The 12,862-nt window shown below is 54.3% G+C and overlaps 2 protein-coding genes across 3 annotated transcripts in view; one reads left to right on the top strand and one right to left on the bottom strand.

Moving 5' to 3' along the window:
• Positions 1-1,727: 1,727 nt before the first annotated feature.
• Positions 1,728-11,690, top strand: SLC48A1 (solute carrier family 48 member 1). 2 transcript variants are annotated; one of them, XM_017853127.1, is made up of 3 exons: positions 2,193-2,478; positions 7,987-8,154; positions 9,102-11,690. In XM_017853127.1, the coding sequence occupies exons 1-3, from the start codon at positions 2,343-2,345 to the stop codon at positions 9,236-9,238; spliced, it is 441 nt and encodes a 146-aa protein (XP_017708616.1). In that variant the 5' UTR covers positions 2,193-2,342; the 3' UTR covers positions 9,239-11,690. The 2 variants fall into 2 exon arrangements, with proteins under 2 accessions (XP_017708617.1, XP_017708616.1); XM_017853128.1 differs by lacking the exon at positions 7,987-8,154 and having other exon boundaries at positions 1,728-2,478.
• HDAC7 (histone deacetylase 7) overlaps positions 11,650-12,862 on the bottom strand; it is a 22,979-nt gene continuing 21,766 nt past the window's right edge. Inside the window, 1 exon segment of the mRNA XM_017853126.1 lies at positions 11,650-12,831. Coding sequence (XP_017708615.1) covers positions 12,786-12,831 — 46 coding nt within the window. The 3' untranslated portion in view covers positions 11,650-12,785.

Raw genomic sequence — 12,862 nt, 5'->3', positions numbered from 1 at the left:
AAGGAGGGCTGGCGCTGAGCTCACAGCCTTGACATCACTTCTCATTAAAATACACACTCCAAGATTCAAAATTTAATAGGCAGGGGTGGAGCTGGGTTTATTTTTTTATTTTTAAATAAGCTCCCAGATTATTCTAGAGTGAGGCAAATGTGCTTAACACTGGTTTACATCCCTTGTTTGGCAATTAAGCACACCCTGTCTAGATTCCTTGTGTGTAATTGCTTTTGTTCTTATTTTATTCTTACCTTCATTCACTCACACTCACCTATTCAACAAACATTTATTAAGGGGTCATTATATGCCAGACACACTTTTAGGTGTTGATGTGAACAAAACTGGCACTGTCCCTGCTCATGAAGTTTATGGTCCAGAGGGGATGTGGTGGGTGGGATAATGACCCCCAAAGATGTCCACATCCTCATCCCAGAACCTGTGGACATGTCACCTTCCACGGCAAAGGGATTTATTTTGCTGATGTGATGAAGTTAAGGATCTTGTGATGGTGAGATTATCCTGGACTATCCCCTTAATCACAGGGGTCCTTAGAAGAGAAAAGAAGGAGGAAGAGGGAGTTAAGGCATGTGGGTAGCCTCACTCTAGAAGCTGGAAAAGGCAGCCAGGCATGGTGGGCTCACACCTGTAATCCCAGCACTTTGGGAGGCTGAGGTGGGTGGATCATCTGAGGTCAGGAGTTCGAGAGCAGTCTGACCAACATGGTGAAACCCCATCTTTACTAAAAATACAAAAATTAGCTGGGTGTGATGGTGGAAGCCTGCAATCCCAACTTCTCGGGAGGCTAAAGCAGGAGAATCACCTGAACCCAGGAGGCGGAGATTGCAGTGAGCTGAGATCGCACCACTGCACTCTAGCCTGGGTGACAGAGCAAGACTCTGTATCAAAAAAAAAAGAACCTGGAAAAGGCAAGGAAACTGATTTTCCCCTAGAGCCTCCAGAAGCAAGGCAGCCCTGATGTCCCTTTCATTTTAGCCCAGTGAGACCATTATTTGGACTCCTGACCTACGGAACCGTAAAATAATAAGTTTATGTTATTTTAAGTCAGTAAATTTGTGATAATTTGTTACAGCAGCAAAAAGAAGAAGAAAGAAGAAGAAGAAAGAAGAAGAAGAAAGAAGAAGAAGAAAGAAGAAGAAGAAGAAGAAGAAGAGGAGGAGGAAGAGGAAGAAGAAGAAGAAGAGGAAGAAGAAGAAGAATGCAAGGGGTGTTGGTTATGTTTTGTGCAGGTATATGATGGCCCTCCCCATGTGGATCCTAAGTGCTCTGTCAAAGCCCTTGTTATTGTGCTGGGATTTTCTCTCCAGCTCCTGGCTGCTACAGATCTGTCTCTTCCTTACAATAGTATGATCCCGAGGGTCAGGGTGAGGCGTTTAGGAGGATGAGGCTTGTGCTGATAAAAGGAAAGGTGAGATCGGATGCAGTGGCTCAAGCCTGTAATTCCAGCGCTTTAGGAGGCCGAGGTGGGAAGATAGCTTGAGGCCAGGAGTTGGGGACCAGCCTGGGCAACATAACGAGACCCCATCTCTAGAAAAAATAAATAACAAAAAATATTACCAGGCGTGGTGACACACACCTGTAGTCCTGGCTGCTTGGAAGGCTGAGGTGAGAGCATTGCTTGAATGCAGGTGTTGAAGGATGCAGAGCTATGATGGCGCCACTGTACTCCAGCTTGGGCAACAGAGTGAGACTTTTTTTTTTTTTTTTTTTAAAGTAGGGATTTGTGGGGAGCTGTACGTGAGGATAGAGTGTTTGCAGTCAGAAGGTGTTGGTCGCAGGGGTTCTCAGACTTTAGTGTGTGGAGGAATCTTCTGCGATACGATGGGAGGGAACCTGGTTGATAGAGGGACAGGCAGAAGGAATTCTATTCACAGCGTACTCTAATATTTCGTAAATTTTACATATTAATTTTTAACAAGAAATTTTAATTTTAATTTTAAACGAAAATACGCCTCTTATTCAGAGGTAAAGATTTTTAATCCCCGCGGCTGGCTCGTATAAAGGCATATTTCCGGTCCCTTCCAAGGCCCAACTATCCTGACACGGCGGGTCTGGGGATGGGCCCAGGAATCCGCCTTTTTAGCAGGAATCCCCCAAACGACACCGGGGCTTCGCAAAGCGGCGGTGGCGTCTGCGGTTCCGGGCGCGGGCGGCCTCCGGCCGGGGAGGGCGCTGTGCCGGCGGCGCTGGGGGCGGGCCGGGGGCGGAGCGCGAGGCTCCGGCTGCTCTGGCGGCTCCCGCGGCTCCCGCGGCTCCGGCTGGCGGCTTCGGGCCCTGCACCTGTGAGTCTCGGCAGCCCTAGCCCTCAGCCCGCCCGGCGCCGCAGCCCCATGGCCCCGTCCCGGCTGCAGCTCGGCCTCCGCGCCGCCTACTCCGGCATCAGCTCCGTGGCCGGCTTCTCCATCTTCCTCGTCTGGACGGTGGTCTACCGACAGCCAGGGACCGCGGCCATGGGAGGGCTCGCAGGTACCCCGGGACGCTGGGCGGCGCGGGGCGGGTGCGCGGCTGCGGGGCGGGCGCTGTCAGCTGCTCCAGGACGCTCCTCTCGGGGGGCGCTTCCCCGCGGAGCGGGTGGAGTGTTTACTAGAAAACGGCGGTTGACGGCGGCAGGCCCCACGCGGGCCCGGGCTCCTGGGTATTCCTGGGTGCCTCCGGGACCCGATGCCCGCCCGGGCGCCACCTGGGGGTGCCGATGGCCCGCCACTGCCGGCTGCGCAGACCTGCCGCGCCGCCTGGGTTATCTGTCCCGGCACACTGCCTGTCGCCCTCCGCCCAGTTGCCCCACGACAGTGTCCCCTCAGCGCGCCCGCGGCGCTGGTCCTCTCCTGTCCCCAAACACAGACACACACACACACACACACACGCTTGTTCTGAGGGATCCCCTGCCCCCCGGGCGCCCCTTTCCCGGGTGTTGGTTGAGGGCAGAGAGAAAATAAGTGGGAAAGGAAGAGGGCTAGGGGTGGCTAGGGAAGCCCATCTGCCTCCTTCCAGTGCGTACCCCATCCTCCGCAGAGCCCTCTGCTGAGACCCACCGGGAGGACCGTGTTAGGGATCTCATAGAAACTGGACATTCTCTTTCCACCCATGTTGGTGCCTTTTTGCCACCCGTCTGCTGTGGCTCCTCAGCCAAGGTCTGCCAAATCCTGCAGCCCAGCCGCCCTTTTTGTGCTTCTGGGAGGGAAGGGGAAGCATCGGTCCGCTGATGGAGGCTCTGGGCTGACCAGTGCTCTTGCTGTGCACATTTGGGATCGCAGTTTGACCTGTCTGTGCCATAGGGTTGATATGAAGATGAAAAATGTTGTCTCTACTTTCTAACATTTAAAAAATGCTTTCTATGTGTCAGGCACTATGTTAAGCAACCTGCTTCTGTTATTTCATTTAATCCTTACATTAGTCTCAAGAAGTAGGCGTTATTACGATGTCCATTTTACAGATAAGGAAACTGAGGCCTGAAGTTAAATAAATTGCTTACTCGGGATTACACAGCTATATGAAATAATATGTGTGGGAAAGGACTTTGGGAAGAAAATACGGATAAGGATAATACTTTTACATATGATGATCATATTCCATTACTAAAATCCTCAGCCAAAAGAACCCTAAATGGAATAACTAAAAATAACTAATTTACTCACTGCCATGGGGCATGCTGAGTGCCATCCCTGGGTAGAATCGTGGCATGAGGTGGGGTTAATGCCTTAGAAGAGGGGCATACATGGCCCCACCCTGCACAATGCCAACAAAGCACTGGGTCACCAAGAAGGGGGGGTGGGTACCGTGGCTAGGGTGTTCTCTGCCTGCCCAGCTGCCTCACCACCTGTGGGCTCCTGAGGACACCTGGCCCATCTCTGCGCATTATCTACAGAGCCCTAGTTCCTTTCCCCTCTGCACCCTGCCACCCTCCATGTTTTTCAAGGTTCACTTCTCCCTGCCACTTTTTTGTTTCCTGTTGGGCCTGTTGCTTTCCCCTCAGGAAGGCAGCGTCAGAGCCCTGTGATTGCATTGCTAAGACCTAAGGCGAGAGAAGGATGAGGAGGGAGGGCCAGCCTGGGATCCCAGCAGATTATGTTGACTCTGGCCTGGTGCAAGTGGAGGTGAGCCCTACCTGGCCGTTTGACCCCATCCTGGGCCACAGTTTCCTCATCTATTAGGAGTGGTAGGAGATGTCCCCGAAAGACATCTGAATTCCCTCCAGATCTGAAATCTTGCAGTGCTGCCCACTCCCTGCTTCTCCAGCTGCCTCCTAGAGGGTTGTGGAAAAGGCCTTCTTTCTTATACTCTAGGGAGTTGCCTGGGATTTTCTTCCGACCCAACTCTGCCCTCTCTCCCTCCCCACAGGCTTCCCTTGGCCTATGTGGCAGGCCAGCTGTGGAGCTGCCTTCAGAGAGAGGTGCTAGGGCAGCAGCCAGCTGGAGTAGGGTCCTGGCATCTCCCTGATGGTCTGATCTTTGACAGTGGCGGTGGAAGAGCCAAAACTGCTTGGTAGTGGTGGTGGTGGATGGTGGCAGCGAGAGGGATTGCCAAGCCTGGGCCTCCAACCTTCCCCACCATGAGTGGGTTCTCAGAGGGTCTGTGGCCAGTCAGCCTTCTTCCTCTTTTGGGGTTAAAGTGTCAGCAGATTTACTAACTTGTGAGCACCCTACTTGTGACTCAGCATTTTATAGCTCAGAATCTGCTGAGTCACCCAAGGGCAGCCCCAGTGTGCTCCTTCTCCCGTGTTGGATCAGGCAAGGACTGATTGGGTGTGCCGGTTTCTGGAGCAGAGTCACGGAGCCCCTGGATCTGGTGGGCAGAGTGTTCACGGGTGGGGACACCCTCTCCCATCCTGATGGGCACCTTCGAAGAAGTGGCTTTGGAGAAAGGCAGTGGCAGAAGCAAGGCTGTTTTTCCTGGGGAGGCGGGCAGGTGTGGGTTGGATCTACCTGGTCTGGCTTTGCTGTGGGAGCCCTAGGGGAAAACACAGACTCTTGCTCTGGGTTTAGTAGACCAAGGAAAAAGGAAAAAGAAAAGTTGTTCCTGGAGTCTAAACAGCTCTAGGTTTTTCCCACGTGAGCTGTGAGCAAGAGCCCTGGAGCTCCAGGACTGTCTTCCTCCTAGGAAGGAGTAGAGGGGCCTGACCTAGGCCCAGTGTCCTTCTTGTCTGCATTTACCCTGTGGGATCCCCCAGGTGTCTCCTGTCTCCTCACCTGCAGCCCAGCCACTGGGGATGCTTTCACCGCCCTCCCCTATGCCTTCCTTGCCCTTAGCTTATTGCCTGTGTGCCCAGAGGCCAAGCAGGGCTCTGCTCCTTGAAACAGGTAGGATGGAGCAATGGTGTGGTCTGGTGTGGGCTTGCAGCTAGTTGGGGTTGGTAACCTGTCCGTTCCACCCCGAGTTTTACAAACCAGGCTTCCTAGAGTCCCCAAGTATGCTAAGGAAGAGTATTAGGGAGGTACATTGCCTCCTGCCTGATGTGTGGGAGGGGACCAGTGAGGGGCTCCATCTCCTTCAGTGACCCCCTTGGGTAGGGCTGGTGGAGAGCTCCCTTCCCAGGAGGGTGGTAGGAGCCAGGGCGTGGGCAGCAGGCCTGCCTCCAAACTTGGTGTGTGTTTATCTGGAGGGGAGGCCTCTGTGTAGGGCCTGGAGCAGGGTTGAGGGAAGGTGAGAGGTGGTTAAACCATGCCTGCTTATTAACAAAGAACAGGGCCTGAAACACCGCAAATGGCTGTCTTCCTCTCCCTCCTGCTGTCAGCCCTCTTTGGTATGTGCGTGTACGTGGGGGTGGGAGTTTTGGGCAACCACTGGATCGTGATCAGTGGACTAAGAGATGGCATCTTCATGGGCCCCTATTTCAGCATTTCCTAACCCAGAAACTGCTGAGTCACAGAGGAATTGTTCTGACCTTATTTTTCTCCCAAGCTGGCTTCTAGAATCTTTGAGTGGGAAAGGATCTTAGAGCTCAACTTCCCCAGCCCCTTGTGGTATGAGGAGACAGAGGGGGAGGGGACCTGTTCCAGACAGGTGCCCATCAGACTGTTCCTTCAGTGTGCTCAGTGACAACAAGCCTTGTGCCTAGAGCCCTTTAAGAAACCAAACAGCTCCCTCAAATGAAAACATGGGACACATGTGAGGAGTGGGAGGGACTTCTGGGAAAGGTGGCTGCTATAAAATCCAGATCTTGTAGGAGGTTATGAGATGATTGTCCTGTCCACCTCTGGCCCGCTCCAACATCCAGACTAGGCAGGGAGGGATAGATGCTTGTCCTGGCCCACCCTGATCTCAGTGGGAGGGGGACCCACATTCTAGGCCCCCACCCCCTGAGGAAGAGTGGAGGTGGGCAGGGGCAGGGCTGGGAGAGTGTTCGAGGGGTCAAACAGTGGCAGGGACTAAGGGAAGCTGTAGGCTTGGTAGGCCTTCGCCCTCACTAGGGTAGAACCCTGGGCCCAGTTACCCAAACTGCCAGGACCCCTGGGCCCACCCATTTTTAGACGTGGAAACACCAAGGCTTTGGGACACAGCAGTGCCAGGCTCCCGATTTCTTGGCTTGGAGTCTCATGGATTTTTGTTCTTCACTGGACTGCCTGGGGACAGCCGAACTGGGACAGCCTCTGAGCTGGTAACCAGAGCATAGCTCCATGGTGACTAGCTTCCCCCTGCCTTTTTCCCCCTTAAAAAAACTATGAAATATTTTAGGCACATAAAAAAGGATAGACAATTTAACAAACACCCTTGTATTAATCACCCAGCCTAAGAAAATAGCGCAGATAAAATAGCATAGATTCCCTCAAAGCACTTCCCCACCCGAACCACCCCATCAACTTCCCTTCCTTGTCTCCATTCCCAGAGATAACCACTTTCCCCAACCAGATGCTTATCCTTCCTGTGCACATTTGGTAACTACTCTGAGTGGCATGTATGCAGCCGCCTTTTGGAAAGGCCTCCTGACTCCTAGGATGCAGTGGCCTGAGTGGCCCACACCTTGCAGTCCAACCAGCTGAGAGCCTGCAGCTGGCTCTGCCTCTTTCCTCATTTGTCCCTTGCCGGGATCCACCGCCCTGCCCGGACCCTTGCCAATGGAGTTGATGTTTGTTCCACTCTTTGGGCTGCACCAGCAGTCACTGCCTGGCACAGAGGGTTGTTTTGTATTGTATTGTATTGGCTGGGTGGCAGCTGGCATCCTAGGGGAAGTGTCCACCCAGGCGCAGAGACCAGGCCCAGGAAAAGCTGGGGACGGGGCGGGGGGGTACAGGTGGTGATGGCCTGCCCTTTGCCGCAAAATGGAGGGAGTGGCATGAAGTCTGGCTAAGAACAATAAGGCCACTCAGGGGCTGCGTGACCCTGGAGTCTTCATGGCTGGACCTCTTCATCCTGCAAAACCAACTCAGGCAGTTTGGGCAGAGCCCTGCAGGCCCTGTGACTTTGAGACTGTGGCCTCTGAGGGCTGAGTGGAGGAGGAGCATGGGGCAGGAGCATGGCTTCCCTGCTTTGTGGCCCTCAGGGTAGACAGTGACAAGTTCCCAGAAAGCAGGCTGGGCTGCTGAGGCGTAGATTTTCTGGTTTTCAGGATCCTTTTATACTCTTGAAAAGTAGTGAAACTCCATGCAAATTTTATGTATGTGAGTTTTATCTATTGATATATACTATATTAGAAGTTAAAACGGAACATTTTTTAGCATTTTAAAGTAATACTAAAAATAACATGAATTAACATAACATTTTGTGAGAGATAGTCATGTTTTCAAAAAAAAAAAAAGAGAGAGAGAATGGCAGGGTTTTGTGTTTCTGCAGGTTTCTCTAATGTTGGGCTTACTAGCAAGCAGCTCAGTCTCTTACCTGCTTCTGATACCACAGCCCCTGAAAAGGAAAACTCCATTCTATGAGGGAGTGAGTGACAAGACCATATTCTTGGTATTCTTATGTAAATAGGCCTGGCCTAGTGGATCTACAGGGCCCTGGAGCACCCTGGGGACGGGCCCTGATGTGTCTCTCCTGCAGGGGTGCTGGCATTGTGGGTCCTGGTGACTCACGTTATGTACATGCAAGATTACTGGAGGACCTGGCTCAAGGGGCTGCGCGGCTTCTTCTTCGTGGGTGTCCTCTTCTCGGCTGTCTCCATCGCTGCCTTCTGCACCTTCCTCGTGCTGGCCATCACCCGGCATCAGAGTGAGGGCGGGTCCCAGGGAAAGAGGGCATGGGAGGGACAGCAGGGGGGATTTTAGCAGCATTCCCATCCTGGTTCCACAGGTTACCTCCAAAGAGACTGGGTGGATCACTTAACCTCCCTGAGCACGGGTTTTGTTATGTTCAAGTGGAGAGAACAAGTCCCCACCTCCCAAGTTAGGTGGATTCAGTGAAACTGATGTGCAGTCTTGAGCAGTGCATAGCCCATACAAACACCCATGATATTGGGACCCATTAGTCTCTGCCCAGCTCTGGGATGGGCGCGCCCTCTGGTGGCTGTGGCTGGAAGTAACCAGAGGCCCTTCTTCCTGGAGTCTGATGCTAACTAAAGCAGGTTGGAAGTGTCCTAGGGTACTTGTCACAGAAGCAGAGTGGATGATACAGACCTGTGATTGGCCAGCCCTGCCCTTTCCTAATCCCCATGGCCTCCTGCCTGAAAACCCTGGAATGTTCTAAAACGGTCCCCAGCCCCTAGGCCGTGGAACAGTAGTGGCCCGTGGCCTGTTAGGAACCAGGCCGCACAGCAGGTGAAGGGCAAGGGAGCCTTACCGCCTGAGCTCCGCCTCCTGTCAGGTCAGCGGTGGGCATTAGGAGCACAAACCCTGTTGTGAGGCACATGCGAGGGATCTAGGTTGCGTGCCCCTGATGATCTAATGCCTGACGATCTGAGGTGGAACAGTTTCATCCCAAAAACGGTTCCCCCAGTTTTTTTGTGGAATAATTGCCTTCCACAAAACCAGTCCCTGGTGCCAAAAAGGTTGGGGACCATGGCTGTAAAACCTCCATCACAATCTCTTTCTGAAGGGTTGGTTCAGCTGCCGGGAGGTTGCAGGGATGTTGAGTGGGGAGGGTGGCCCTGGCCTCGTGGCCAGTGCAGAGGCTGAGGGCAGGGCCTGCTCAAGTCACTGTCGGTTCTTCTCTCCCTGCAGGCCTCACAGACCCCACCAGCTACTACCTCTCCAGCGTCTGGAGCTTCATTTCCTTCAAGTGGGCCTTCCTGCTCAGCCTCTATGCCCACCGCTACCGGGCTGACTTTGCCGACATCAGCATCCTCAGCGATTTCTGACCCAGGGGGTGAGGTCTCTGTACCCCGGGGGGTCCTTAGGACCTGGACTCAGCCTCTGAGACGTTGGGAGAGGCTGCTCCCACCCCCTGGGGACCCCAGAACTGTGGCAGAAAATACACAGCAGGATGAGTGTGGTCTCCCAGGAAGCTGTCCCACCCGTCCCCTTTGGGGGAGACCTGGGTGTGGTAGACAGGGGATCCTGCCATGTTGCTCATCAGCCTGTCCAGAGGGCAGCTTTAGACCTCTTCAAATGGATGTTTTCTTTTCTTTTTTTTTTTTTTTGAGATGGAGTCTTACTCTTATCACCCAGGCTGGAGTGCAATGGCACAATCTCAGCTCACTGCAACCTCCGCCTCCCGGGTTCAAGCAATTCTCCTGCCTCGGCCTCCCAAGTAGCTGGGATTACAGGCATCTGCCACCATGCCTGTCAAATTTTTGTGTTTTTAGTAGAGACGGGGTTTTGCCATGTTAGCCAGGCTGGTCTTGAACTCCTGACCTCAGGTGATTTTACCCGTCTCAGCCTTCCAAAGTGCTGGTATTACAGGCGTGAGCCACTGTGCCCAGCCTGGATCTGTTTTCTTAGCACGCAGTGAGGAATCTTTGTATGTAAGGCCAGGGCAACAAAGTCAAGAGGTTAAGGGGTAGGGCCATGAGGCCTGGACCTATGCTGCAGGCAAGGGCTTTCATCCCTGCTGCCCTAGGCACTCTCTTCCCAAGGCCAGGGTGGGCACCTGGGGAGGTCAGTTCAGGAATATCTAGCAGAGACCTCTTAAGCCCCCATCCCAGCACCCCATCCTGTTGTTCCCAGAGCTGGTCTCCCATGAGTGTGCTAGAGCCAGATAGCCATGGCCCCCCACCCATCCCACTCACACACACAGGCATCCGTATACCCCGGAGGACTTCCCAAATGAGGCCAGACTCAGGGTCATGAGGAATGTGCTCTCGCCCCTGGAAGGGCTTTGGGGCAGGGGGCAACATGGCAGAGGCTGGAAGGAGCCCCCAAACCTGTTCCCATGCCCCTCTAGCCCTGTGTTTCCACTCTGCCTTCTCAGAGTGCCCTTACTGCACCCAGACCACTGGCCAGGAGAGACCTTCTCTTCCACTCCAGCCCCTCACTGCCCTTCAACTAGAGCTTTCACCTTTTTACATTTCCCTTCTGAAGGACACAAATCTGCTTTCCTGCCCATACACTGGCCCAAGGGCTCACCTAACTTGGGAGGGAAGGGGCTGTTGTTACAAGGATGATTTTATGTTAGACTGCCATTTTGCACGGTCTCCCCTTCCCACCTGATGTGTCCTGCCCCTCAGCTCTTTGCCTTATCTGTGTCACTGTCACTTTAGCAAAAATACAGCGGCCATTTGTATCAGCCTCTGGTGGTTGCTTGTGAGGTGGGAATCCTGTGGGGACAGGTGGACTTTGGGAGGAGTGGGCAGGGAGGGAGTGGTAGTGGCAATTCTCGGGCTGCCTGATTAAGCCATTCCCCTAGTTCAGTTGTGCCCTGGAGGGCAGGGGACAGGGTTAGTCTCTCTGGGACTGGAGGCCCTCTTGCCTTGGCCCTCCTGGCATGGGGTAACCACCAGCTCAGCTCTCCTCCTCCAACTCTCCTCTCTCTAGCACACCCCAGCCAGGGCAAGGATGCCCACGGGCATAGCTGCAGCAACCCCTGTGGGATTTGGTGTCCACACCCAAGAGGCCAGGCCAGATGGGAAAAGGATTAACACCTCTTCCCTCACACCCTGCCAGGCTGCTGGGAGCTTGGGCCAGGTCTAAGGTAATGAGGTGCTCCTCTTCCTGCTGGAAAAACCGGGCTGATTCAGAACCACAAAGGCAGGTGCTGCCAGCCTGGCGCCTTCCTCTCTGCTTAGGCTGGGCGAGCTTGTCCAGGCCTGTGCCTCACCACTTCTCTCTTCTAGGCTCAACGTATGCTTAATCAGGCATGGTGCATCAGAGCAGGAAGGAACTATCAACAGTGTATATACTTCTGGAGCCTTGTACTAACAAACAGAGGCCCCAGAAGACTATTTGACTTACCTGAGCTTCCAGCTGGGACTTAAACCCAGGTGTGTCTGAGTCACAACTGTTTGGGGACGCCGTGGTGAGCTGGGGCTAAGCTCTTGTATTCCCACGCCCCCACCCGACCCCCACTTCCACCATATCAGGGCTGGTCTCTGTGGACTCAGCCCAGGGCTGCCTCCTCTTTGTCACCCCAAAGTGGGGCAGCCAGGGATAGCCAGGGTATGTTCAGAATGGGTTCTTCCTGCAGGGCACGAAGGGCAAAGAGTTAGAGGGGCTGCAGCCCAGACCACCCTGGTCCCTCCTCTGGCACTGACTCAGACCCACACTGTGCCGTGCATCTGTGTGCCCTGCACACCCGCTTGACGGCACACTGCTCACTTCCGGGGGGGCCTTGCAGAGGCACTTTTAAAGCAAATAAAACATTTATTGTTCAGATTTTTTTCCATTTTGTTCCTTTTTACAAAAACATGCATACATACACAGGGTATGGTGGGCCCTAGGAAAGACACACACACACACACACACACACACACACACACACACCCCTCACACACGCTCACACACTCCTCACGCACATGCTCACACACATTTTCCTTCTTGACCCCAGGCCTGGACCCCCAACAGCCTTGAAGACTTTGCCAGAGCAGCCTCCCCTCCTCCATGTCGGTATCTTCTCTCCCACCCCTTCCCCCTCAGCCAGGCTAGTCCTATGTGGGGTGGGAGTCAGAGCTGTGGTGGGGGAGACCCCAGAAACAGAAGGCTCCCGGAGGGGGCAGTGGTCGAGGGATCCCAGGGGTATGCTGTGCTTCTGGGGGAGATGAAGGGTTTGGCACCATTGGATCAGGAAGCACAGGAGTCCCAGAGCACCCATCCGCTCCACCAGGGCATCGCCAGGAGGTTGATGTAGGGGGCCTCTGGCGAGGACACAGACCAGATGAGGGCTGCCAGTCTCAGCTGTCAGGGAGCTTCGTCTCAGTGCCCGGTGGTAAGGGAAGCTTCCAGAGTCATCTGAGGAAGCAGGTGAGAGGGACTCCCCCTGCACTCAGGAATATGGGACCTTTTGGCTCCCCACTACCCGCCAGCCCCTAGAGTCTAGGAAGGGCCAGTCTGTCTGAGGCCAAGTTCACATTTCTGTGTGGAGCCCGGGGCTGTGTGCAAAGTCTGGGGTTTGCAGAGCCAGGATAGTGGTTAAGGGTGAGCCCGACGGAGCCGGAGCCAGTCCTCCTCTGTGCAGTCCTGAGGAAGGGGGGCCACAGCCAGGGCCCACACCGGAGGGGAGGATGTGTTCTCGAGAGCCCTGTGGGGGTCGCTGCCCAGCCCGCCTCCTCTCAGGGTCCTCTCCAGTCCCCATTCTAGACCCAGGGATTTTCTCAGGCTCCCTGGGATGACTGTCAAGGCAGGCAGGCTGTTCTCTCGTCCCAACTACCTGCCCACAGGATCTCTAAAGACCCAGGAATGGGGGCTACTGCCAGGGGTTAGAAGAGAACCAGGTCCCAAGGGCATGGTGGGTGGGCAGATAGTTCCAGAGCCTTAGAGATTCATAGGTTCTTCTTCCTCCACCAGCTGCTCCGAGGGCCTGCGAGGAGGGACAAGGGTGGGATGCTGGA

Source organism: Rhinopithecus bieti, unplaced genomic scaffold (genome assembly GCF_001698545.2).
Source record: "Rhinopithecus bieti isolate Rb0 unplaced genomic scaffold, ASM169854v2 scaffold_36869, whole genome shotgun sequence".
Classification (NCBI taxonomy): Eukaryota; Metazoa; Chordata; class Mammalia; order Primates; family Cercopithecidae; genus Rhinopithecus; species Rhinopithecus bieti.
This window is presented reverse-complemented; position numbering and strand designations above follow the sequence as displayed.